A 26,986-nucleotide genomic window follows, 5' to 3' on the forward strand; every position below is an offset into this window, starting at 1 on the left:
AGAGAGGACACCAGGGGTCTAGAAAGTCTTACAGTCTTATTTTAGAGTTATTTTTCCCCACTCTAAATGAGGAAATACCATCATTTGGAGAGTTGTTGGGCTACTGGGAAGTGCTTTAATTCATACTATCATACAAAGGAAGCATCAAGTTTGGCTTGTCTCCGTCTCCAGAAATGTTTTCAGGGTCATTTTGAGAAGCTTAGGCAGCTAATGGAAGCTTTTCGGGTTTCTTCAAGCAGACTTCTTAGAGGTTATTAGTGTCTTCGACCAAGTCATCATTTTCTTGAGCCTGAGAAATCGATAGGGAAACAGAAGTCAAATTTGAACAAGGGATAATGGCTAGCTTTCTCAACTTGATGTAGCCTAGAATCGTCTGAGAAGAGGGTCTCGGGGAGGGACTGTCTACATTGCGGTGGCTGGTGGGCGTGTCTGTGTGGCACTGCCTCAGTTAAGATACTTGATGAAAAGGACTCAGCCTAGGGCGTGGTTCCATCCCATAGGCAGAGGGACCTGATCTATACAGGATAGGGAAACTGAGCTAAGCACAGACAAGCAAGGAAGAAGGTGGATGTGTCCGTAGTGATTTCCTCCTGCTCCTAAGTGTGCATATGGTATAAAGTTCCCACCTTTACTTCTCCCCAAAGATGGATTTTAATGTAAAATTATTTTCTCTTTTTTGTTTTCCTTAGCCGAGGGCTGAACCCAGGGCCTTGCATTTGCTAGGCAAGTGCTTTACCACTGAGCTAAATCCCCAACCCCCTTTTTTATCATTTTGTGTTTTTTTATAATGTAAAATTATAAGCTGAAATAGATTCCTCCCCCCCTCACCCCCAAGCTGCTGTTTGTCAGAGCAATCACAGCAATAGAAGGGAAACTAGAGTGTAAGGCTTTGCTAGACAGAGGAGGGCTGGTACGGGTCCCGATTCAGAGCAGAAGAGCCAGGCCTGGGATTCCTGCAGTGGTCACTGTGCACATTTCATCTTGGAGATTGGAACAGGGGCATCTTGATGTTGTGACTAAGCATTGAGCAGTCATCTAGTCTTGTAAAGAAAAACCATGTCCTGGGAATGACAGTGGTGGGAGGGGGACAAGAAAGGAGACCCCAAGCCGCCAACATCTGACAATGGCAATAAAAACATCTATTGAACAACACAACTTGATGGGTTTTTCTACACACTCCACTGGCTAGTGTTTCATGCTTTTTATTGAACCCGCACCTTTCAACAGTGCTGCTTGAAAACAAACTAACGAATGAACGAACGTATGTCATTCAGTCGTCTCCCTGCCTCAACATCGCACGTACTAGAATGGCAAGTATGCTATTTCTAAAATCGATGGACAAGCAGCATTCTTTCAGATCAGGGACAACAACACTAGCTTCCCTGCCTCCTTTTCCATCTCACAAATAATGTCACGAAGGTGTGTCTTGTAAGTTTGGCTAGCTGGTCATGTAGTTAATCAGGGCGCTCTAGAACTTACCTTATATTTTACCTTAACTGTCTTCCTTACCTTCTCTCTCTTTTTAAATAAAAGATTTTTTTTTCTAGGCCTAGGGAGGCTAGCCTGGAGCTTTCTGAGAAATTTAGTTTAGTCTAGGCAGGAAGAGACTGGAATGTTTAGCAGTCTGCACTGTGTTCATCAAGAACTGTGACTATAGGGGCAGACTGCTTTGAGATTGGAAAGTTCTAGATGCTTTGCAGAGGTAGTTGCAGCAGTTGTGGCAGCCTTTGGATTTGGCCAAATTCAACATATGACAGAGGGATAGGGAGAGGGGCTCAGCCCGCAGCCAAGGCCGTGCCTGCTGATCCTTGCATGCTGGAGTGCTTCAAGACGTTACCCTGAAATCTCTTGAATTTGTGAGTCATTTGTATAATATTTATATGAAAGTTGTTAACAATGCCATTATATGCTGGGCAGAGAGAAACTTTTCATATCCAAATCTATAAAATGAATAGTAGGTCAGGTCCTTCAGGATAAGAGAAATGCATTAGTAGCTTCCATAAACTGCGACCTCTTTTAAATTAATAAAGCTCGAAAAAAACTGCTGTCACTTTACCTCTTCCTTAACATCTTCCTCATCTTCAGAGCTTTCTTCCAGTGTTTCAAGTGATTCTCCTACGAAGAAAAAGAGAGTGTCACTTCACCCGTGGTGTTAGTTAGTCACACTTTTAAGTAGGTTAGCTATCAAACTAGATCACGTTTAATTTGTAGACACTCAGGATCTCTGATCTGACAATAGTGGGGGAAAAGGCCACTTTTTAAAGTGTGTCTAACAAGCTTTAATTGTAAAGCTATGCAACAAATGCACAAGGGGATTGAAAAGGTGGGAGAAAAACACCACCTGCTATTTTAATATTCTTTAACACTTCTACATTAATGTGTATTTGGAGCGTCATGAAAGAAAACAGCAGCCACTCTTTTCTTAGAATTTTTAGTTGGCAGGAAGGGTAGACAACCATGAAAACAGAAACAAGGTTAGTGGAACAAGACAGGATATATTCTGCTATGGAACACAGGGTTCAGTGGATTTGAAATAATCACTTATGACTGGTAGGGGAGGGAGGAAGGGAAGGAGGGAGGGACAGAGACAGAGACAGAGACAGAGATAGAGAAAGAGACAGATACACGCACACAGAGAAAGATGGATATAGACAAAGAGAGACAGACAGAGTGAGATACACACAGAGACACAGAGACAGAGAGAGAGAGAGAGAGAGAGAGAGAGAGAGAGAGAGAGAGAGAGAGAGAGAGAGAGAGAAGGGAGAGAGAAATGGAGAGATGTGGAGTAGGTTTGAGGTCTCAGGCAGATTGAAGAGTATGGGGAATGCCCAATAAATAGAGACTGCTGTGCAGTTCACAATGGCCAGCTTCAGTGAGGTCTTACACCTTGACTGCCTTGGGCACCTGCACACACATGCACACACACACACGTGCAGGCACACACACATATGCTTAACTAAAATATATTATTAAGCTTAGTTGTTTAGGGGTTAAGATGTTTTTAGGTCTGGATAGGTGTTTTAAGTTGACAGAGATGAGATATAATAGATACTGATTTTCGTTCAGAATTTTAGATGCTCCAAGATAGGAAAGATGTTTCAAGGTTGCCAAATGCAAGTAGCCAAAACACTATGAATGTAACATTAATATAATTCCTGATTGTTCTGTGGTTCTTCTTGCTATATGTAGTTAATTTTATATATGTGTAACAATATAAATATATATTTAAAAAACCAAAAAACGTAAGTGTGCATCATTATAACATAATAAAGATAAAATTCACTTAAAATTAACAACATAGCATTGGTACTTTTACTTATATACCACAGGTCTTTTTCACATTGTAACATGAAAAAATTTTATTTTAATGATTATATAATGTTCAATCTCATTGATTAAACTGTTAATTAAATAGTAATTCACTATACAGTTTCACTGACTCTAATTTTCTATCTTTGTAGTGATGCCCAATTATCTTTTTATTATTTTTAATATCTTTGCAAAATGTTTAGAAATTACATGATTTAATCAAAGATTATAGAGTTTATTATTTTTAAATCTCTGTAATTTTATTAATTTATGCCAGCACCAACAAAACAAGAAGATATATTTACTGCTCTCTCTTTTCATGAATGAGTTTATATATATATTTTAAATCTTACTATGATGACTAATCCTTACTGTCAACTTGGATGTAAAATCACCTAAGAAAGTGTGTCTTTAAGAAAGTTTCTTGAAAAGTTTAACTGAGGAGGAGCTGCTCTGAGTATGATAGCATCAACCCCTGTGCTGAGAAAGGAAAAGCAGACATCATGCTGAGCACCGCATTCATCTCTCTCTGCTTCCTAACTGTTGATGCACAGTGACCAAATGCCTCACTCCCTCTGCCACCTCTTCCCTGCCTTGATGATCATATCCAAACTGGGAGGCAAAATAAAACTCGTGTTCCTTTAATATGTTACTTCTTGTTAAGTATTTGGTCACAGCAATTAGAAAAATAATGAAAACACCCACTAATGAAGTGGACTAAACACTTATTTTCTTTAAATGTTTGCAGCATTGAACAGCCTTTGTTTTTTTCTTCCCTCTTCCTCTCCCCCTTCTCTCTCCTCACAGGTTTCACTATGGAGTCCAGGATAGATTCAAACTCTTAGCCACCTATGTGCTGAGGTTATAGTCATGTGCCACCACGCCTGACTTAAAATTTCCTGTTCAATGTATATTTCTTTTGTGAGTTGTCCTTTGACACAACACGCATCCTTTATTGCATTACAATGAGTTCTATTTTTTTTTTTTGTTTTTTTGTTTTTTGTTTTTATTTTGGTTTTTCGAGACAGGGTTTCTCTGTGTATCCTTGGCTGTCCTAGACTCACTATGTAGACCAGGCTGGCCTCGAACTCAGAGATCCGCCTGCCTCTGCCTCCCGAGTGCAGGGATTAAAGGCGTGCGTCACCATGCCCGGCTTCAGTTTTATTTTTTTTTTAAAGATTTTATTTATTTGAGTGCTCTATCTGTATGTGCACCTGCATGCCACAAGGGGGGGCATCAGATCCCAGTATAGCTGGTTGTAAGCCACCAACCATGTGGTTGCTGGAATTGAACTCAGGAGGAAACTTCTAAAGGGAAGAACACTGAGCCATCTTTCCAGCCCTTATCATGATTTCCCTATTAGTAATATTGATGCAAATAGTCAGAATTCCAAAAATACTTTATGTAAATTTCTAAATTTAGAACACAATTTATCATTTATCTTAAATACATTTTGAAATTCTTGTCAGTGAATTACTAGTGGTGTATCTTTTAGAAAGCACATTTGTTACATAGTTCATGTTGACAATGCATTTGTAAATCTCCTATCTTATCCAACTGATGAGCAATTGTAGATCCCAAATAATCCATTTTGCTGTGCTGTTGTTTTTATCATGTGAAATTTGTTTAAAGAATAAGCTTTCTACTAACACTATATAATCCAGAGATTCATATGTCTGCTATTTAGAATGTAACCCATATTTTGTCTGTTATTGATATACTTAACATCTTCTTTTGAATGAAAGGCTAACGATTCTGTTGTTCATTTTTTATATTATTTTGATGATTATGCAGGGTTATACTTATAGATGAACCATAAATATTTCTAAGTGTAGCTCTGATATTAAATATTGGGATGACCGATTTTGGTTTCCATCAAAGGGTAACTTGATTAGATAAAGGACACCTGCATAGGGTGGGGTTAATAAAGTACACTTTCTGGTGTGTCTGTGAGGACATCTCCAGAGATGGCAAGGTCTGTAGGGTTGCAGGCATTCAAGTCCAAGACCCCAGAGCGTCATTTACCAGGAGTAGTCAATTGTCCCAGCTTGTCCAAACCTTGTCTTAGAGTCCAAGCTGAGAACAGAATGAAGCAGAGAACTTCATATACAATTTTGGCTTCTCTGTGTCGTATATACTGTGACTGACATTTTTTTTTTGAGTTGCTGTAAACTACTGGGCCATGAGAATAAAAGGCTGGGCTGTAAAGGGAAGTGGGGAGGGGTTTTTGGGAGAGATGTGAAGTTGCCTGTTTGTAGTTTCTTTCCTTTGCCCAGGGGTGTGGGGGTGCGGGGGTGCCACAGTAGGTCTTGGTGTGTGGAATACATTTTCCTGACTGTTTTTGGTTTATCTTTGCCTCCTAGATGCCATGAGGTAAGAAAAAAGTCCACTCGACCCCAGGCTTCTGTTTTAATGATGTTACACCCACCTCCACCCTCGTACCCCCTTCCAAGCCCAGAGCCATAGAGGAGGCAAAAGAGAAGCCTCTGAACCCTGAAGCAAAATGAAGTTCTCTTCCTATAAGTTGTTTGTCTGAGGTTTTCATCACAGTCACGGGAAATTTAACATGTCAAATATGGCAGCTAAAGAGGTCCTCAATACTCTAGGCAGAATGCAAGCTATTGATATTGTATGAAAGGAAAGTAAGTTCTCAAAGTTATGCCCAAGACATCTAACTCACTTTTAAAATCTGGTTTCATAGAAATTCTGCGAGGTGGAATGTACTTTTTTACGTTCCATCTGAATTTTCTCATAGCAACTGAAGTTTGAATAATCATTACTTTTGTGAAGTCTTCGGTGCCTTGTATCTGAAAGATGACAGAATATATGTTGATTTCTGAATGAAGGTTATGCAATTACGTGTTGCTCTGGCAAGCCAGCATTCTCTCTCCTCAGCCTTCTGCCCACTGGCATGACCAATATTAGCCACAATGCCTTGTTCTACACAGACACTCTTCCTTGACACATTTGGGCCTATTATTTCACATAGAGTTTATGGTGACCATACTAGGACAGTTTGCTTTCTTTTTACCAATTGAAGACCAAGCCACACCAAATAGGCTGCTTCATTTTCTAACAGAACGCTCGAGACAAAATTTCCTTTGATAAAACTCAGAGATTTCCAGGGTTTGCCTTTTATATGATTAACAATAGGCGGGGCACTATTGATAATACATCTTTAAAAGGTAGCATTGCTCAAAGTCCTTCTTAAGGATGTTTGGATAGGGATTAAACCAGGTTAAGTACTGTTGAGGACGATCATTCCACAATAGAGTTTACTGTAAGCATCATTCAGTATCTTTCCCCTTTTTGAGCTGATATCAGCTGGTAGGGCCATTTGACATTTCATTGGCAGCTGACAGGCTCTACCTTATGTCCTATCGTCTTTAGTTTAGTGCTGCCAGACCTACATCTTCTCCCGTCTGTCATCAGTCAGAGAAAACTCTACTCTGGCTTCATGGACCACTGCAGCCACTGCTGCTGCTCAAGCCTCAGCTCCTGCTGCTTCCGGAGACCTGGCCCTGATGCTCCAATTGACCACCGCTGCAGGCAACTAGCATCAGTTTTACCACATCCCACTCCAGGTAAAACAAGCCTCTGTCCACTTGTGGGGACCATGCTTATCCTGTAGTCATTCTCAGAGAGAGAGAGAGAGAGCCCTCCCTAGTGACTCTGGACAAAGATTCTGACTGGGGTAGTGCAAAGCTTGTAATGGGTCATAAAAGAGACATGCTTGGTGCATGTGGAAGGGCTGTTATTGGTAGAACTGGAAGCCATGCACACACAGAACTGGGATTAGTATAGTAAAAGAGTGCCCTACCCCGTTTCTATGTAAACAAGCTATCTCCCAGTCTCCTAACATCCGTGGGGGAGGCCTCTCTCCTGTGTATTCTGCTTTAGCATTGGAACAGTATGTCCAAAGGCTTTCTCCTACTTGTGGTGTTATTTCAGATACAGCCAACAGAACTAGCTGAGACAAGAGTAGACAGGACCCAGGGACCTCTAGTTCTAGCAATGGTGGTGGCCTCGGCAAAGAGGCCACTGGATGGTTACAGAGATCGAGTGAGAAACCATAAGAAGCTAAGATGGTGATGCACCGAAACTGCTGTGAAGAGCCAAGGGCAGAAAGTGAAACTATGGAGACAGGCAGGCCGTGGTTGCTAGGAAACCAAGGATTATGGAGCAAAGAGTCCTTTTGAGCTCAACACAGTTTAAATAGGAAAGGGCTCATTTTTTTAAAGTTTCATTTGCTGAGTTGGAGGAAAACGTCTCCCACTTTAGTGAGGTTTGTCATGGCCTTCTAGAATTCTGTCGATACAGTCCTTCTGAAATGTGTGAATCAATTAGAGGGTCCCCTTTTCCAGGTACAACTGTACTAATATGTGACTGTGGTCTCAACTCTAGACCACAGTGTGTTTCATTGGCATTGGCATTGGGTGGAAATAGCTTGTGTCTAGGCCACTGAGCGTGAAAGCAATCAATAAACACTGGGCATGTGACTACACGTGGTGTGGATAAGTATGCAATATGGGGTGGGGTGGGGAGGGAAGGAGGAGACGGGAAACCAGAAGGCCTGATGGTTATACCAAGTTTTCTTATGTTACTGCTTTGTTTGGTGTAAGGCCTATTTCCGTACCTGGTGGCAAGTCACGGGAATTAGGAAAGGTGCCTTATAAATTTTTCGCAACTGACAGTCTTCCGCAGATCCATGGATGAGGACCACGTGGGTTACGGTCTCATCGTAGATGTCGGTTTTCGTGTTCCTGGGTATGTCCCTTATGAAGACGTTGCAGAGTTTCAACTGCATCTTGTAGTTCCAGTCCTTAAGGAGAAGCATAATTTCATGCCTGTTATTAGCTCACCGTCAGTTTCCACCACTATCTCTGTGCAGGTCAGCTTGGGGACGAGTAGGTAGAAAGAATTCAGAAGGACCCCCTCTTACCTCGAAAGATAAATGTTCCCGAATCTTTTGGGCAGTAATGCCGAGTCCGATTTTGTGCCACATTTTATGTTTCAAGTTAGGGCATTTTTTTTCAAAACCTTCATACAAGTGGCTGATGGGAATAAAATATGTCTGAAAAAGGAAGATAGAAAGTGAATAAATTGTTCATATCCAGGGCTGAAGAAATATCTGTCAGCTCCATACAGTGACATTTGAGCTAAGAATTAAGATGCATGTAACAGTCCAGAAATCTCATAAAATGCCTGTATTGTCTTATACTTGTAATCTTGCCATAGACACAATTTCAGAAACTTCATGACCCAAAAAGAACTTTTTAGTTTTTTTTTTAACTGTGTGTATGGCTGTATGTATTTCTGGATGTAGTCTGGTGATTGATCATCATGAAATTATACCAAGCTAAATACCGGTTGCTATCTTACATATTTATTTTTATTCTTTTTATCGGCAAATAACAGCTAGGTATGCTAATGAGAAACAAATCAAGCTAATTAACGTATCCCACACATTATCAATTTATGAGGTTTTGTGTTGAGGACATTACGAATCTATTCCTTTAACATATTTTGACATATATATTGTTATTTCTGTGTTCACCATGTCCTGCAATAGAACACTAAAATATATTCTTCCAGTGAATGGAAATGTACCCTGGACCACTGCCTTCTCTCCTTCTCTTGCCTTTATCATACACTTCTAGTAACAACCCCTCTGTGCTCTCTGAGACAAGCCTGTTGCTTGACAGTCCACATGGAGCTAAAAACCATGCCCTATTTTTCTCTCTGTTCCTACTTTGTAACATTCACACATTTTCAAGATCATCCTTGCTGCAAAAATAGAATCTTATTCATTAAAATGTTTTAATTACATTAGTTAATGACATTTATGTGGGAAATGAATTAATTTATTCATGTGCCATGGCACGCCTACGAAAATCAGGGGCTGCCTGCAGTAGAGTCTTTCTTTCCATTGAGTGGGTTTCAGGGATAGGACTCAGGTCATCAGGCTTGGTGGCAAGTGCCTGCACCACTGCTCCAACTCTCTAGCCCATCATCCCTTTCCGAGGATGAGCAGCAGTCCACAGACCATATGCTCGTCCAAACCGTATATCAGGTGCTGAACACTTAGGTTGTTTTAATTCCTATCATTTCTGTCCCCCACCCCACCCCACCTTTTTTCCCCTGGTATTTCAATCTGCTCTACTTAATCCTAAACTTTCCATTTGACCATTTTCATGTTAATATTGTGCTGATATTTCCAATCCCCTCTATGTTTAAGAGCAGCTTCTCCTTAATTACATGTTTTCCTCGAGTTCATTGAGTCTACTTGTACCCATTGCTTTAGTGCCCCATCTGCCCAGGGCATCTTCTGGGCAATAAGAGTGTTACTTTTTACTCAGTGTACCATTCCCCCCTATTTTCATCACACCATCACTGTTTAATGTTTCTTTGTATGTGTAAAATTATAATCTCAAAAAAAAACTTTTAAAAATTCATGATTACTGATGATACATTCTATAGATTACAGATTCCTCTCTATTCCCCTGAATCATTGAGATTTGTTGCAAGGAGCCATTTATTGTCTGATCACTGAGAGTCAGTGCTGGCTGGCATTTATAGTTTGCTTGGGCTAACTAATTGAAAGTGTTAAGTCTATGTTCCAAAATAGAATAATATGAAAGTAAGTATACCACATACCATTACACAAGCCTGTTTCACATCCCACACTTGGGATCAAAACAAAAAACATGTTTATATCCACTACAGTACATAAAGTTTAAAACTGCCTCCACACCTGTCAGCATTGGCTTAGTAGATCTAGAGAGGCAAGGGCCCCCTCTCAGCGTTGATGGGGCAGAGCTGCAGTAGGCTACTTTATGTTTGGTCTTTACTTCCATGGTCTAATATTTCTTGTCCTTCAGCTGGATACTAGTAGTTTAAAATAGTATCTCCTTTCTGACAATTGATCTTTAAAGGTCCTTGATGTTTGGCAGCATTTCTTCTTCTTCTTCTTCTTCTTCTTCTTCTTCTTCTTCTTCTTCTTCTTCTTCTTCTTCTTCTTCTTCCTCTTCCTCTTCCTCTTCCTCCTCCTCCTCCTCCTCCTCCCTCTCCTTCTTCACAGGGTCTTCATCTTGCTTTGGAACTTTGGCTGGCCTATGATTTTAGCCATTTTATTGAATAAAATTGCACAACTCATCAGGCTCACTATCTTCTGTAAGGGCTTTTACTTGCTGCACAGTGACTGGAGAACGTGTGAGACAGGGACTCAGGGTCCATTTAAGGGATGTCCTAACTTTCTGTTCTGTTGCTGGATAAAACACTCTGAAAAAGAAAACTAGTCTGGACAAAAAGGGTTTACTTGGCTTCCTATTCCAAGTAACAGTCCATCATTTTGGATAATTTTGGCAGGAGCTTAAGCAACTGGTCACATCATGTTCATGGTCGAAAGCAGAGAAAGAATAAATTCATCTTGCTTGCTTGCTCTTATCTAGTTCTCTTCTCTTTGACTGTTTATAGCCCCCTGTCTAGGGAATAGGGCCACCCAGAGTGGGCAAGGTCGTTCATCAACTGGAAGTCAGTACAATCCCTTACAGATGCACTCACGTGCCAACCGGATATAGGTCGTTTCTAATTATGACTGTCTTCCCAGGAGCTTCTAGACTGTGCCACATTGACAGACAGTTAATTAACTAGTGCATGGTCAAACTTTTCAATTTGTTTTCTTGGGGCTTTCAGACTTGTTTTGAACCTGTCTGCTTATCATAATGGAAAATATCATTCCATATATTTTGTGAGGTTTTGTGCCTGGTTGTGGTGGGTTTGGTATGCCTGCTAGTGTTTTTACTCACATTCTAGATACTCCAAATACTAGCTCTACATATTTTACTATGCTGTTGCTTAAAGAGGTTTTTAAAAATGTAATAGAGATAATTGCCCTACCTAAAAATAATCTATCTAAAGAGGCCTACAAGGCTCTGTGAGAGACTAGGTAGCTGTATAAAATCCACATCTGAATTGCCAGCCTCTAAATGATACTGATTTCATGTGCATGGGAACATACCGCTATGAGCTCCTTCTTGGCACATATTACATTTACATCTCCTGTGACCGATAACTACCCTTTCTGTAACGTTTTCAAATGTCACGCCTTATACAACTTAATTGAAACACCCCACAAACACTATGCTTGTCCCTCCCTGCTCTGCCTGACCCAAGCCAGAATATAAAGAAAGATATAGCCCTTTGAGCTTAATCCAGAGGTAAAATAACCAACGCTACCCAGCCACACACCTTGGACTTGCAGCCTCTTTTCCACTTATAAACGTATCTTTTCTTCAAGAAACACATGCCCGTGCATAAATTCTAGTCCTTCTTTTATGGCACCCTTCCCAATCTTACCTAATCTATCCATAACATATATGGCGAATGCTTTTAAACATTTTTACTCTTAGAATGACTTAGAAGACTCCTAAAACCACTCACACTTTTAAAACACCGTTGTCTTCACATAGAACTGCCTATATAAGCATTGATATTTTATTCATATTAAAATTTCCCCAACTGTCCTCGGTATAGCTCTTTATACTTGGTTTATTTAACGTATGGCAAGTGCGCATGTGTGTTACACCTCTTGTGTCCATTTTTTACTAACATTCCTTCGCATTCCCACTTTTAATGCCACCGACTGGCTAAGAAGGTCAGGCCATCTGTCCTCCAGAAGCTTCCACATTCCAGGAAGAGCAAATGATCACCTCTGGGGTCCTCTGACTTGTCTCTTGTAATTCCTGGAAAACCATTTCCAGAAAATGGTTCACCTACAGGTTTAAAGGGCTTCTGGTTAAAAAAAAAATCTTCCCTGTGCTTTCATAGGTGAAAGTCATTATTTTTTGGGGGGGTGGTACACTGAAGATTGTGTCCTCAGTCATTTCTGGAATGTGTGTTTGTGTGTGGGGGGCAGTTATCTCCTCTCATCAGCTTTCCTACTGTTCTAGTGCTGACTTCCGCGCTTCCCTATCTTATAATTTGTGGTATATCCCTTTCTTTTTATGGTCCTTTTTATTTAATAAAAGCAATTTTCATTGTGATGAACTACAAATAAAACATCGCACAGTCTTTGCTCAAGTAAGAATTAGCCTAAACTCTGTATACATCTTAGTGAAGTTCTAGCCAGTCAGTATGTGGCATTAATACTTCCTATATCCTACCCAATTTTCATTATGGAACAGCTCATATGTCCCAGGTTTCCTGGTTAAATCCTTCTCTCATTGTAGTAGGCTCAATTTTTGAAACCATTTTACTAGGGCACTATGTGAAGTATTATGCACTTATAAGTAATGTGTGTTCCTTTATCTTTTCCATTTAAAAACACACATTGCCACGGGCCCCTAGATGCATGCTAAGCACTAAAAACACTCTGAGTTTGACAGCAGATGCTGAATGCGATACAAGAGCAGAACAGCGCCTCTGTGTTCGCACCTCCACGACGGTTTTGCAGATGGCAGAGTATGGCATCCGTTCTTTAGTCAGGCAGTTTAACTCTCCTATTATTTCGCCGCTAAGCAAATATTCTGTGTACAGCAGTGGATGTGTTTTAACCTCTGACTCAGAAGGTACTCTTTCCATCTCCATCTGGGCCTTTGACCTTTTAAGCTGTTAAGAAAACAGAGAGAGAGAAAAAACGCATATGCCGGTTAATTTACGTCACCCAAACCTTTTTCCATTCCCCTGCTTTAGGTCTAACAATTACACTGTATCTGCAATCGACTTGGAAGTTTTTCCCCTTGGAAGTGAGGTTAGTAAGTTGTCAGTGGCTTTCACACACAGTGTCCTGAAACAGGTGACTCTTTCCAACTTCTCTTGGTAGGGCCATTCTCTATCTCCCGCTCATATAGACACAAGATGAGTCACGACTGATAAAGTTACGTCTTCAGAGGTGGTCCTTGGTGTAGTTTCCTCTTATCTGTTGATGGGTGTGGCGCGGGAGGTGGTCGGTTGCTAGCCATTGTGCCTGGTCTTGGAAAGCATCATTTTAGTGCTGATTGCTCTCCTAAGAAAGGGTCTCTTCAGTTCTTAGCATGGAAAGTTGTTAACTCCTAAGTTTGCTTAATTGTTCTTAAAAATAATAACTAGACTCTTCACACTTACATTCCTAAGCACCTCTGCTTTACCTTGACCATGCCTGAAATGATTACATAGATTCCCTCTGGCTCATCACCTTCTTCAAATATGTTATTTCCACAGTCGAATGTTACCACTTTTGCTTTTTCCTAAAAAGAAAATAAAAGTAATTTGGGATGTTGATTTATACTTTAATAGAACTTTTATCCATTTAAAGTAAATAGTCAATAAGCTCTAAGAGACTTCGTCAGCTGCAAACTTGTGAGAGAAATTAGGAAGCATGAATAGCACACAGAGGGATGTGGAGAGCCACAAATATAATTTTCATATACAATGCTCATGCATGGATAATGAAAATAACCCAGAGATAAGAATGGAGTGGCAGAAAAGGTTTAGTCTAGGTGAAATTTTACAGGTAAATGCAGAGATATTCTAAAAAAAAACCTAAGTATACAACAATCCATACAATCCATGCTGAGTAGCTATGGAAAAGTGTAATTGATCTTTTGGTACTGAGCAAGCACTGAAAAGAATACCATTACATCAAGTTAAGCCTGTTGATTTATTTATTCCCTGGGCCCTCAATGAACATATGCTATAGATTATGCAGAATGATAGGGTGGGTATTCAAAAGATGAACAGAGCCAGGCTTTGGTGGCTCATGGTTGTAATCTGACATTTGGGCAGCTGGGGAAGGATAATTGACACTCAGAAGCCAGCTTGGAATACATAGCAATATTCTTTCTCAGAAACAACAATAACAACAAAGGGGAAAGAAAGAAAAAGAAAAAGAAAACAAAACAAAATAATGAATGAGCTAAACAGTGGTGGCCAAGATTTAAAATGACTTGCAATGTAATATACTTAATAGTACAGCATACATACATATTAGAAAGGATGGTAATGTGTTTCTAAAAACAACAGAGTGGTCTTCTGGTGAGACACTGGCCCAAGGGCCTACATCTCTTACTGCTTCTGGTAGTTTGCAGATGTGCAATAAGTAAGGAAAAATTGAAAAAAGGGTCTCAGAGCAGTGGACATTTCCAGAAAGTTACACAGAATCCACATAGAAGAGTAAAGGGCATACGGCATGTGGGAAACAGAGGCTGAAGGTGGAGAGGTAGGCGGGAGGCAGTTTGTTCTAGGGCTTTGGGTAGTGTTCAAAGAAGTGTTGATTGCAGCCTATATATATAGCAAGGGAGCAATTACAGAATTTTAACTAGCAAGGATCACAGTTACATCCTTACTGTTTTAATGATTGTTTGCCAGCGCACTAGAGGTATTATTGGGAGGTGAAATTTTACCTGAATAAAGCACATGGTCTCAGGATCTTTATGAAGCCATGGGATATAGTTTGGGGACTCATCCACACTGAACGGCTGGGAAACAGACTGGAGATCAAGCACCTCGATCTTCTTGGCCATGATTAACTAGAAGCATAATATTTAAGGGAGAAGGTGAGCCAAACTCGTGTACACAGAATGGGGAGGAGGAAAACAGGGGAGGAAGGAGGAAGAGGAGGGGAGGAAGAGGAAGAAGAGCAGCTTCTGACTGTACTGCATGAGTCAGTTCTCTGCTCTGGAGGGCACTGCAGACCCAAGCCACACCACGTGATGCTTCCCTAGCCTGGACTGTGGTGCTTTGAGTGAGAAATGAGCTCGATAGTCTCGGATACTTGAACACTTGATTGTCCTCTTCAAGCTCATGGGTTTGAACACTTGATCCCCAGCTGGTGACACTATTTGGGGAGGGTTTAAGAGGTGTGGTCCTGCTGGAGGAAGTATGTCACTAGGGGTGGGATTTGAGGGTTTCTAGCCTTGTCCCAAATCAATTTGCTTCCTCTGCTTTATGCCTGAGGTTAAGGATTTGACCTCTCTGCTGCTTCTTCCTACTGCTGTGCCCACAGATGACGGCCATGCTTCTCTGCCGTGATAGACTCTTATCCCTCTGGAAGCGAAAACCCCAATAATATGTAGTCAAAACTGTTTGTTGACATCTATTTGCATCTGCATTTTGTTGTTCCACATTGTTTCTAGGATTTATCTGTGTTTGCAACATGATTCATACAATTCAAGTGTCAACCAACAGCAGAGAAACCTGTGCTAAAGTCATAGGACATGGTGTTATACAACAGCGAGGTTGAAGTGAATGAAGCTTTGCTCCTAGAGACGGTGGAGCCAAGTGGTCATGAACTAAGATCATTGGGACTGAGACACAAACCAGATCTCTCTCTCTGTCTCTCTCTGTCTCTCTCTCTCTTTCTCTCTCTCTGTCTCTCTCTCTCTCTCTCTCTCTCTCTCTCTCTCTCTCTCTTCCTCCCTCTCCCTCCCCCTCCCTCCCTCCCTCTCTCTCTCTCTCTCTCTCTCTCTCTCTCTCTCTCTCTCTCTCTCTCTCTCTCTCTCTCCTCTCCCTCTCCCTCTTCCTCTCCCTCTCCGTCTCCCTCTCTCTCTCTCCCTCTCCTCTCTGTCTCTCTGTCTCTCATGCTGTGTTTTGTGTGCAGTTCAGTCGATACATAAGAAAGCAAAGTCCCTTCTTATGGACAGACAGCACAGACAGATGGAAGATGCAGGAAGGAAGGTGGAGGACTCAGATTTGGTCTCTCTTCTGGTCTAAGCTACTAAGTGACAGAGCACTGGCACATCCTGGGAATTCTTTCTACCTTTGCTTAGTGGGTGACTTCGGTTACAAATGCTTTCTTCTATGGCATGCTTTGTCTGCTAGGTAACTGAATACATTTGGTGTGTAAAGTTTTACAGTTTATGTGGTATTATCTATGTAATGTTTTAATTAACAGATACAGGCTTTGTAATGAGTGCTTTAGCAAGGTTTTTCCACAAGAGGAATAATAGATATGTACATTACATTATAGCGATTTTACAATTTTAAAGTTATTTTCATGTAAACTTTGAATTATTTGTTGAGTAATCAGTCATTTCTTCCAGATTTTCAGTATCAGTTTGATAGTAGACTACGGTGCATATTTGGGTTTGCTGCTGGATGCAAGTATGTTATACTCACCCATTTCCCCCATTTATACTGTAATTTCTCATTATTTCATTATTATAGCATGTTTTAACATCTAGAGTTAGCATCTAGTTTCCCAATTTTTCTTAGCTAAAATATACACAGTGTAAGTTTACTCTCTTAGCCATTTGTAATCACTCTGTAGTGACACGAACAGCATTTGTCTTGTTGTTATGTCACCACTATTGGCCTCCACAACTTCATTTTGCAATATTTATGTGAACTGTACAGTGTCTGTGACTGAGTCATTTTTCTCAGCACAGGATCTTCCGTGTTTATCCACCCATGGCCAGCATTTCTTTCTTTATTAAGACTGAGTAGATTTAGTTCTATGCCTTGGCACATATTGTATAATCATCTGTCTCTGCCTGTGGCAGATACTGTGAATAATGCATGTTTCTATGACTACAGATGCAGAGGTCTCTCTTAGACCTTTGAGTGTATGCCCGGAACTGCTAGTCAAAATGGCAACACTAACGTGCCGTGAGAACGTCACTGTTGTTTTCCACAGAGGCCGTGCCACTTTACGTTCCCACCGGCTGTGCATAGGGATTCCATTTTCTCTGCTTGCTTACCTCCATGTGGTGTTTTTGGCTGCCTGGGGAATTTTGTGCTGCTGTCCTACTTATTGGAAATGTGATGTCATTTCCACTTGCTGTCTCCTTTGTTTTGATTTCCATTTCCCCGGGTACTAGCAATATTAGGCAAATTTCTGTAGGCTTATTGGGCCATTTAGATGCCTCTTTAAAAGAATACCTTTGCAGATCCATTCTTACTTTAAAAATCAGGTTTGATTCATTTTAGAAAATTTCTCTATGTATCAATATCTTAAATGTGTAGATTGAAAATATTCCCTCTCACACCGTAGGTCACTTTTTTAGTATGTAATAATTTGATGCACATTAAAAAATGTTGTATCTATTTTTCCTCATTTTCTGAAAATAGCATGTGGTTTGATTGTGTTAGTTTTAGCTGTCCTACTCATCTCTGCCCTCCCACCCCCTTTTTAGGAGAGCTTAATCTAAATTTAAGGTAAATTTCTTGAAAGTCTTTTTTACTTACACTGTCTCTCCTGAAACTCCCAAAGAGATTCACTTTTGTCATTTTGAGTTTTGTTTTCTATTTGCCTTTAAAAAAAAGGATTTAATTTATTTATTTTATGTATGAGTGCTCTTTTCTTTTCTAAACACATAGCTTTTTTTTAATTGGCCCTACATTATGTCATTTTTTTCTCTGTTTACTTTTATAGTGAAGCACTTGAGCTCCCTTTCCTTTGAGTACATTCTTTGAAAGCTTTGTGACTGCCATGAGGACAGCCTCAGTTCGTCCAAGCTTTGCTCTCACCGAGCACAGAAGGGCTTAAACCCTTACTATCTCCGGTCTCATTCTTTTCAGTTGGTTTAGTCTTAAAACTACATGCTTCTTCCGAAAATCTGCTTTCTTACCTTATTAATTTCAGTTCCTTCCATCTTATGTATAATTCCTTTGGACCTGAACGTCTTGACAATTTCTCTGGACATATTGAGCATGACATTAATCTCTTCCTTGGTTTTCATAGTGACAGCAATTTCTGGATGATCATATTCTAAGTAGCCTGAAGAACAATGTGAGATTTTCAGGTAAAATAAGAAGACTGTCTTAAAGTATTTTGTGAGGACAGGAAGCTAACCATTCTCCCGTAAGTCCACAAAGTGCAACTTTCGTCACAGAAGCACGTATCCCATTGGCAGGCCTGCTATCATCAATCCCTCATCAGTAGTGCCCGGACTCTGTCATTTTCCTGGTAACACACACACTTGTGCAAAACCCATGAGAAAAGGATGGAAAGCCCTACCCTGAGTTAATGCTTGCACAGGCTCACCATCCCCAGGCCCTGGAAGCATCCACTTTCCTGTTCAGTTCACAACATGAGTTTTGACTATACACTATGTGTTCAGCAATGGTTTCAGATTAAGTCATACAGCATCTCCTTCTGGGTAATTTTTCTCATGCCCCACTGGCAAATCTAGAACATACAACCATCTGTACCTTTCTGCTTCTCTTCTCTGGATTCCTACATGCCTGTGTAAACCTCACCCACTCACACCACACATGTGGGCTTTCCCTTGGTCATGACCACTCCTCTGCTCTGTGTCCACACAGCTCTTTCATGCTTTATTTCTCAGGCTTTCGGTGTTCTTCTGTGGCCTGCCACTTCCTGGCAATCCCTGCTTTCACATGCAAGCACAACACTATCAGGGTGATTTCTCCACTATGGATTTTTCCTATATCAGAAGTTCAGCTTGGCATGACTCAGAAATGATGGTCTTGCCAGGTGGTCATTGAGCCCTCTGCACTCCTCAGAGAGATGCTCAGGACTCTATCTGATTCTACCCAAGATTCTGAATCTCTGTGGCAACATTCTTTGCCTCACTCAAGAAGGCACAAGTTATATTTAGCTTGGAAGAAAAGGGAATTAATAAGGCTACAGAAATAGAAGCTTTGAATTGTCCAAACACACACTAGAAACCTGTATTGTGTCAGGCAGAGAGCAATTGTGATGAGGTAATACTATACTAATATATTTATTATATGTTAGTGAAATTTTAATATTACATACACTAGGAAACACACCATGTAAGGTTGTTTAGATTTACCATTTTACTGTTAAGAATTAAAATTTGGGTGTTGGAGAAATGGCTCAGGGATTAAGAACACTTGCAGCTCTTGAGGAAGACCAAGGTTCATCTCCAAGAACCCATGAGGGGGATTACAACCATCTGACTCCAGTTCCAGGGTATTCTAAACCTCTTCTGCCCTCCTGTGAAACTGCATGTATATGGTGCACACACACACACACACACACACACACACACATACACACACACACACAAAACACTTATATGCATATAGTAAAAATAAATGTTTATAAGAAAAAGAAGTATGCTTCCCCACAGATTATTGGTTTTAAATTCATTGCTTTTCTGAGGTTGTCATAACAAATAATAGTTAAGTTGCACACTAGAGCAGAGGTACTTACCGAGCTCTTTCATAGCATATTCCATATTCCTCATTACCCGCCTTAACAATATCTATAGAACAAAAAGACGTTATCTTCACTGGGAAAACAAACCATCACAAAGGAGCTTCACATTTGTAACTGACTGTTAAGTTAATCTGATAACTTTATTAAGAAGCACGGTGGACATTGTGGTGAGATGGCTCAGCAGGTAAGAGCACTTGCTGTTCTTGCAGAGGGCCTGGGTTCAATTCTCAGAGGGATCCGGTGCCCTCTTCCGGCCTCCAGGAGCACCAGGCATTACACTGTGCACAGACGTACATGTATGCAAAACACTCAGGCACACAAAGTAAAAATAGGTATTCTTACATACGATGGAGAATGTTTTAAGCGTCAGAATAGAATTTAGGCAGTGAGCTTTCAAGTTGGTGATGCAGGAGTGGCTTTTAAGTTCAAATGCATAGAACATTTGAAACAAAGAGTGAGAATTGAAATCATAAAAAATAAATGTTGATATGTTAGAGACCCAGGCCCTTTGGGCTTTCTCCTTTGCCCCCTCAAATCTCGTTGCTAGGTATTAGTCATGAGAGATGGCAGAACAAAAACAAAAACAAAATCAACTTAGGGAAACTGGCTTACAATTGGAGGTGGCAGGGAGGAGAAATACTGTTTTAGTGTTCTACTCTGGGTTTAGTGTACATTATTTTTCCTATGCTTGTGGCGTATAAAGCTTGACATTCAAGTGTTACAAACTGCATTGAAGACAAATACTGAATTCCACCTAGTGGTCAAACTTATAGGTATGTACAAGCATTAATCTGCTTCAAATTAAGAACACAAAGTAAAATCGAGAATCTAGGTCTAAGAGCTGTCTATGCCACCTCCTAGTCACAGGCGTGTAGGCATCATCAAGCAAATCTCTCTTGGCCCTATCCCTCATCTGCATAATGAGAGCTGTCTGTTAGACCACTGGCATCTATTTTCTTTACTTTTTATTTGGCTCAAAACCAGAAAATGGAAAGAAATGGAAGGAGCCTTGGGGCAGGCCCGTGGCCATTGCGCCTCACTTCCCGCTATTTTCCTGACTGACCTGGAGCCTGAACTGGGAGAGAGTTGAGCACGGTGCATGGAAACAAAGGCACCTTCCAAGATCTTCCTAGTGTGCTAATATGGTGCAGACTTTCTGGTTAAAGAACTTAAGTGACATGGTAATAGAAGTGGACCAGCAACTCAGGAACCAGAGACTATACCAACGTGTAAAGACTCAGGACATGATGTGTGTCGGCAATGGGGCAGTGGAAACAGGTTTCTCTCACGTTTGGGTGTTCCCTCACCTGTTTAGCCTGCTTGGAACTTGCAATCTGATCGATTATATTCAGCACATCCATCTCCCCTTGGACGTAGCCTTTTAGTATGGCATACCGGAAGGATATCTGATGGCTCATCGTTTTGTCTATTATCTGCAGCAACTTTGGCGTTATGAGCTGAAATAGAGAAACTACTGTCGGATGTTGGCTGTGTAACACTTGCCGGTGCGTAGCCTACTTTGGACAGTTGCTTTCCCTCCTTTGTTAGCTTCTGTTCCAGCTGCCGTAGCTCCCTCCCGTGACAGACTCTTTTCCCTATGCAGCCCACTCAAATGCTTTCTTCTGCAAGCCACCTTGGCCATGGCGTTTTATCAAAGCGGTATAAAAGTAACCAACGTGCTACTATTTTACAGCCACCCTGCTCTTTGATAGGGGAATGTACAGATTCCTATGCCATTTCCCTTCCAAAAGGAATAGGAATAAAGATTACATATAATTTCTCTTCACACTCACAGGCTCTACCATTTGATATAAGCATTCAGAAATTTCTGACTCTATTTCCAAACTCTTCTTGGGCAGATCACCAGCTCCTTAGCTATTTAGTAGACTCTGTAAACTTCACATTAGGAAGGATGAACTATAGACTTTGCAGTACCACAGACTTGCCATCCTTAGATTAAATTGTGTACTAGTATTATTTACTGTCCTGCAGAATACTACAAAAGTAGAGACTAATGGTTGACCTGGTTGGTTTAGGTCTTATTTTCAAAAGCATTTCTAAGAATGTATAAGAAAGACAAAAACATTCTGTGCTGTGTATGTAACCATGCATCCTCATATGATGTATTATAGAACAGCTTTCCAGTCATTTATGTAATCATATAAGAAATATGTAATTGCCACCATATGTGTTAAGGCAACATTTAGTAGACATGTAATTTTTGATAATGCTGACTTTACACAATACGAACTGTTTATTATTTTTGTTTTTGTTTTGTGTGGATATATACTGTGAGCTTTGTCCCTATTGATATTACATGTGATGAGTTCGGATTATTTTCAGCTGTAACTCCTTGGTAACTGTGTGACTGAGAATGCAGCAGCAGTTACATAAAGGTGGGGTTTCAAGCACTCTGTCTTAAAAGGGAAAGCTGTGATGAGTGTCTGTGGCTCCTTGAACTAAACTGATTTATCAGCATTCATAATATAAGATTTTAAAACTTGATTTGTTAAAAGTGGTTAAAAGCTCAGACTTAAACCCCAGCCCACCAGAAAAACATTTTTCCTGACACTGCTGCAGTGATTTTAAGCTGACACTCCCTGGCAGAGGAAGCGCAAGTCAGGAGCTTTACTTGCTTTTCACCTTCAAGATGCGCAGTGTACGAAGGAGCCGAACCACGTTCATGAAGACCACGGTCTGCCTTAAGTCAAAGTTGTTAGTAATGGAGTCTGTTTCCATCAGTATTAAATCTATGATGCCTATCAATGTAATCCCAAGCTCAAACAGGAGCCAGGTGTGTGAAAAAAATTCTTTCCTCATTGCTGCCATCTGTTGATACAAAAAGAAATTGCATTGTCATGATTTCTGCTTTTTCTTTTTCCTCCCAACATAATGCTTTGATTGATTCTTTGGCGGGGGGAGGGGGGATTTCACATCCTACACCCCTATCAAGTCACTTCCCAGTCCTTTCCTGTCCACCCCGCACCTCCTCCTGCCCCCGCCAGCAAAAACAGTCCAATTTATGTTATCTAAATAGTCACTGGGGTGTGCACTGTCAAATTGTCAGTGGCCTGCCCCTTACATAGAGATGAGGGACCCCCACCCCTGCACCAGCAACAAGAACGTAAACATTACTAGTTAGGCCTTTTCCCTGATCTACCTGTGACTCTGTATGTCATAAATACCACCAGGAATACCACTGTCACACACAAACAAGCAGAGGATGCTCATGACTGCATCCTTTAGAGAAGGAAAACTGTTAAGACTACCATGTAGGCTTAATGATACAGCATGGGTGTAGAGGAAAGACAGATTTATCAAGTGTCACTGGAGTTGTTCACTGGCTAGAACTTGGAAGGAAAGGCAAAGTCATACAAAAATATCCTGTGTCAGGATGCCGTAATTTCAAACAGCCCTCAGTGCCACAAGAACCCCAAAGTCTCTATGTGTATGTAATTCACATGGGCTAGATTTTATTAAATCAATTCAAGATTAAAAGATTAATTTGGTGAAAGGCTGTCTTTTATTTTCTCAAGTTTGTTCTGTGATGATGTAAAGTAAAAGTCATTTATAATATCTTGAAAACTTAATCAAATACAAATATTTTATCAAAACTACCTTGGCAATTGCACCAATTGCTTTAACTCAGTACACTGTAAAGTGAACAGAAGGTATCACACACAGCACATGCCAAAACATGTACATTTTAAAGATTCTTTTTGTCTGTTATTTTTTTTCAAACCATACATTCCTGCCTTAGAGTGAACACAAAACGGACTCTGTGGGGTTTGTTTTGGTATTTTTTGTGTTATTAATTTTTGTTTGTTTGATTTTCACCTTTTCTTTTGAGAGAGGGAGAGGGAGGGAGAGAGAGAGAGAGAGAGAGAGAGAGAGAGAGAGAGAGAGAGAGAGAGAGAGAGAGAGAGAACATGAAATTGAGTAGATAGGGAGCTGGTCAGGATCTGTGGAAGAGTTCAGGGAAGGTAAAGAATAAAATGAAAAAATATTGTATGAAAAAAATATTGTCATTACCAATACAGTTTAAAACTCACTCTGCATCTCTTTACCCTACATCATTTAAATTTTTGTTTTGGCAAATACAGAGTCAATGCATAAAGCATCTCTATTTTGTATTGTCGCTCTCAACATTACCTTTAAAAATTATGTTTGTGGGATTTGAGAAGAGATTGAATTTTCAAATCTTTCCCTTAGAATACTCCAGCTAATGCTGAAGTGGGGCCAGGAAATTTCCTTATCTCCTACAATACATTCATATGCACAAATGTTACGTTACCTTAAGGAGAGATTCTAGAATATAAAAGGCAAGAAAATAGTAGTGAGCAGATTTTATTTCTTGTTCATAGATATCTTTTAATCGGGGTATCCAACAGATTATCAATGGATAAATGTTCATTAATATTGCAAGGTATCCAGTGTACTCAAATTCATCCTTAAAGACTATTTTATGGCATGAAGAAAGAAACAAGTATCTGAAAAAATAAAAGGAGAAGACTCCATTTTAATCTGAAAAAAAAGAAGGAATTACATGAATTTTTTTTCTTTTTGACTAGTTCTGTTTTACGTAACTGTAGCCAGAGAGCTCTGCTGAATTCTAGGCTGTAGCCTTCCTAGCTAAGTGTCTATATCCTTAAACAAATCTGATGGTGGGTAAGCTAATTTAAAAAAAAGTTTCAATGGACATACCTTGTGTGGGAGGATAGAGTTGTTTTTAGAAGGCATAGATTTTTAAATTAAGATCTCAGTGCCAAGGGCAGGCTACCTTCCTACAAGGCGTTGTTCAGGAAAGTCCCTGGGGTTCCCCTTCACCCTCACTCCAAACCAACCCCCGCCCCAAAAACCACACAAAAACCAAACAGAACAAATACAGGCACTAGCTACTGCTGCTGGCTGCCTACCAAGACTAGTGGTAAGACCCTATCGTTTGACCCAAATGAACTAGCCACAGGATACAGAACAGTGAAGTGGAAACTGAGCTTGAAGCTTCTTTCATGCTAGCTAGCTCTCAGTTTCAGAAGGTGGCATGAAGATTCTGGCAGCGGTCGGCGGGGGAGGGGAGGATATCATGACTAGTCTTGCTCAGCTCTGGAAACTGAGTGCAGCAATGCTGACTGGCCAGGAAGATGAACCCACCAGTGCAACAATGATGAGTCTATGATGGGGCCAACCAGCTGCTTTCTGTTTGGGTTTGCTGCTCACTCTACATGAGGGAATTTATGTGTAGTATTATAAGCCTGATCAAATGCCTGTGGCTTGGGAGGCAGTCGGCTGTGATTGTGTGTGTGATTGTGAACGTGATACACCTGCCCAAGCCTATTAAAGAGCCATGCTTATGTCTATGGCCTAGTGCTGCTGTCAGCTTTGCTCAGAGAAGCTTCCCTTTTGCATTTGTGCAGACAATAAATGACCACTGAATGCCCAGTAATAAAGTGAGGGGGAGTATCTATATCATCACTTGTGAGGCTCAGGGAACATCACAGAAGAAGGGGCAAAAAAAAAAAGTTGTAATAGTCCAAGACAGCGGGAAGACTAGTGAAGAGCATTGGCTTCCAGGCCTGTCATAGCCATTGCACTGTTGAACTCATGGCATCTGTCATTGCACAAGAGCCCTTATCTAGACCTATCTGCAGTAGACTAGGACTGACGACGTGCTGTAATGTCTAGAGTACAGGGTCACATCTTTCGTGTGTGTGTGTGTGTGTGTGTGAGAATGAGAGAAACATTTCTTCGGTGCTGTAGCCACCTGTAGGTAGTAGACCACAGATGCACTAGCTGCTATGAAATTTCAGACTCCAGCCACAAACCCCCGCCCGCCTTTCTCTTCTCACAAGAACCAAGCTGCCCCTCCTCATTCTCTAAATCGGGCATTTCCAGATAACAAAGCGCAGATGGAGAAGGGGTGCACACAGAACTATTGGAGAACATATTATCTAGGCCTGTGGTTCTTCAAGACGCCCCGTATCCAGCAATAGCCATTGGAGCTTTAGAAACACCTGCTTTGTACAGAATTATAAGAAACTGGAATATTTCTAAGTCTCATTGGATGACATTAACACACCATGGGCCATTTTGGGGCACAGCACCTTGCTGCTCCCTCTTCTTGCATAATGGGCCTAAAAGGACTAACTGTTCTTTCTCTGATCGAATTGAAGTCTTCCCTCCATCACAAACCTCAGTCCTGGTATCCAGATCTATCAATCTCCATCTCTCTCAAACTTTGTTGCTTAAAAAAAAAGTTAGGTGCAAATGCTCCTGTAAACAAGCTCTAGCTGGTGTCAGTGTAAATAAATTCCCGCTGAGGCTCCAGCAAATAATTGTGCTGGCTAGTTGTCTGACAATTTGACACAACTAGAGACGTTTGGGAAGAGGAGATGTTCATTAAGAAAATATTCCCACTAGATTTGGCCCATGGGTAAGTCTGTAGGGTACTCTCTTGATCAATAATTGATGACTGATGTGGGAAAGCCCAGTCCATTGTGAGTGGTGCCACTCCTGGGCAGGTGGTCATACGATGTATAAAAAAGCAGGCTGAACAAGCTGTGCTAGCAAGCTGGTAAGCAGCATGCCTCCGTGGCCTCAGAATCATTTTCTGCCTCCATGTTCCTACCTTGACAACAATCATAAGGAAACTCATTTTGGGACACACACACACACACACACACACACACACACACACACACACACACACATTAATATACACACATACATTAATACACACATGCACAGACACAGGCATGAATGGACATACACATGCACACACATACACATGGACACACACAGGTACACTCACAGAGACAAGAAAGTAGAAGAGTAGAAGACTACTAGTTTGGAAGAAAAGTTGGAGGGTGACAAAAGAGTGCAACTGGGAGGGACATGTATGTGTATGAAAATGTCACAATAAAACAATCCAGATGCAATGTGAATAAATCACAATTAAAACATTATTAGATATGATTAACATGCTAATTAAAAGGAGAATGTTAATTGAAGATTTAGCACAGCAGTAGAATCTTTGCCTTGCATACACAACACTCAAAAATACCAAACACCCCAAGCTCCAAAATATAAGTAAAATGTCACTCATATCTTAACTTCTTTTGAGTAAATTTTGTATGGATGCAAGGAATGAAATTGTAAACTACTTCAAAATATTCCACACACTCTTTATATTACAATGTAAAAGAAACTAATTTTCAAAAGTTGGCATCACATTTTCTCTTTCAGGATTACTCACTTTGATGGAACTCCTTTATCTTTTTTAGTATTATATACCCAGTTGAGAAGTAGTTTTCTGAGGAAGGAGAGGAGCTTTTTGCTTTCAGAATAATTCCTTATATTCTCAGGACTCATATATCTGAGAGAGAGAGAGAGAGAGAGAGAGAGAGAGAGAGAGAGAGAGAGAGAATCATTAAATGTGTGTCGTTCTATTGCTGCAACAAAACACCATAACCAAAAAGCAAGTTGGGGAGGAAAGGGTTTATTCAGTTTACACTTCCATATGGCTGCTCATTATTGAAAGAAGACAGGACAAGA

General features: G+C 40.6%; 1 protein-coding gene across 1 annotated transcript in view; it reads right to left on the reverse strand.

Annotated features, from left to right (window-relative positions):
* SLC9C1 (solute carrier family 9 member C1) overlaps positions 1-26,986 on the reverse strand; it is a 61,304-nt gene continuing 34,318 nt past the window's right edge. Inside the window, exons 15-28 of the mRNA XM_084802369.1 lie at positions 26,688-26,807; positions 23,730-23,925; positions 22,079-22,264; positions 20,743-20,892; positions 19,430-19,481; positions 17,856-18,004; positions 14,691-14,816; positions 13,437-13,535; positions 12,745-12,918; positions 8,252-8,383; positions 7,946-8,131; positions 5,990-6,116; positions 2,057-2,115; positions 1-289 (exon numbers count right to left, since the gene is read on the reverse strand). Coding sequence (XP_084658495.1) covers positions 245-289; positions 2,057-2,115; positions 5,990-6,116; positions 7,946-8,131; positions 8,252-8,383; positions 12,745-12,918; positions 13,437-13,535; positions 14,691-14,816; positions 17,856-18,004; positions 19,430-19,481; positions 20,743-20,892; positions 22,079-22,264; positions 23,730-23,925; positions 26,688-26,807 — 1,801 coding nt within the window. The 3' untranslated portion in view covers positions 1-244. The remainder of the gene's footprint in view (positions 290-2,056; positions 2,116-5,989; positions 6,117-7,945; positions 8,132-8,251; positions 8,384-12,744; positions 12,919-13,436; positions 13,536-14,690; positions 14,817-17,855; positions 18,005-19,429; positions 19,482-20,742; positions 20,893-22,078; positions 22,265-23,729; positions 23,926-26,687; positions 26,808-26,986) is intronic.

Source organism: Acomys minous (genome assembly GCF_964271855.1).
Source record: "Acomys minous genome assembly, chromosome: 11".
Taxonomy (NCBI): Eukaryota; Metazoa; Chordata; class Mammalia; order Rodentia; family Muridae; genus Acomys; species Acomys minous.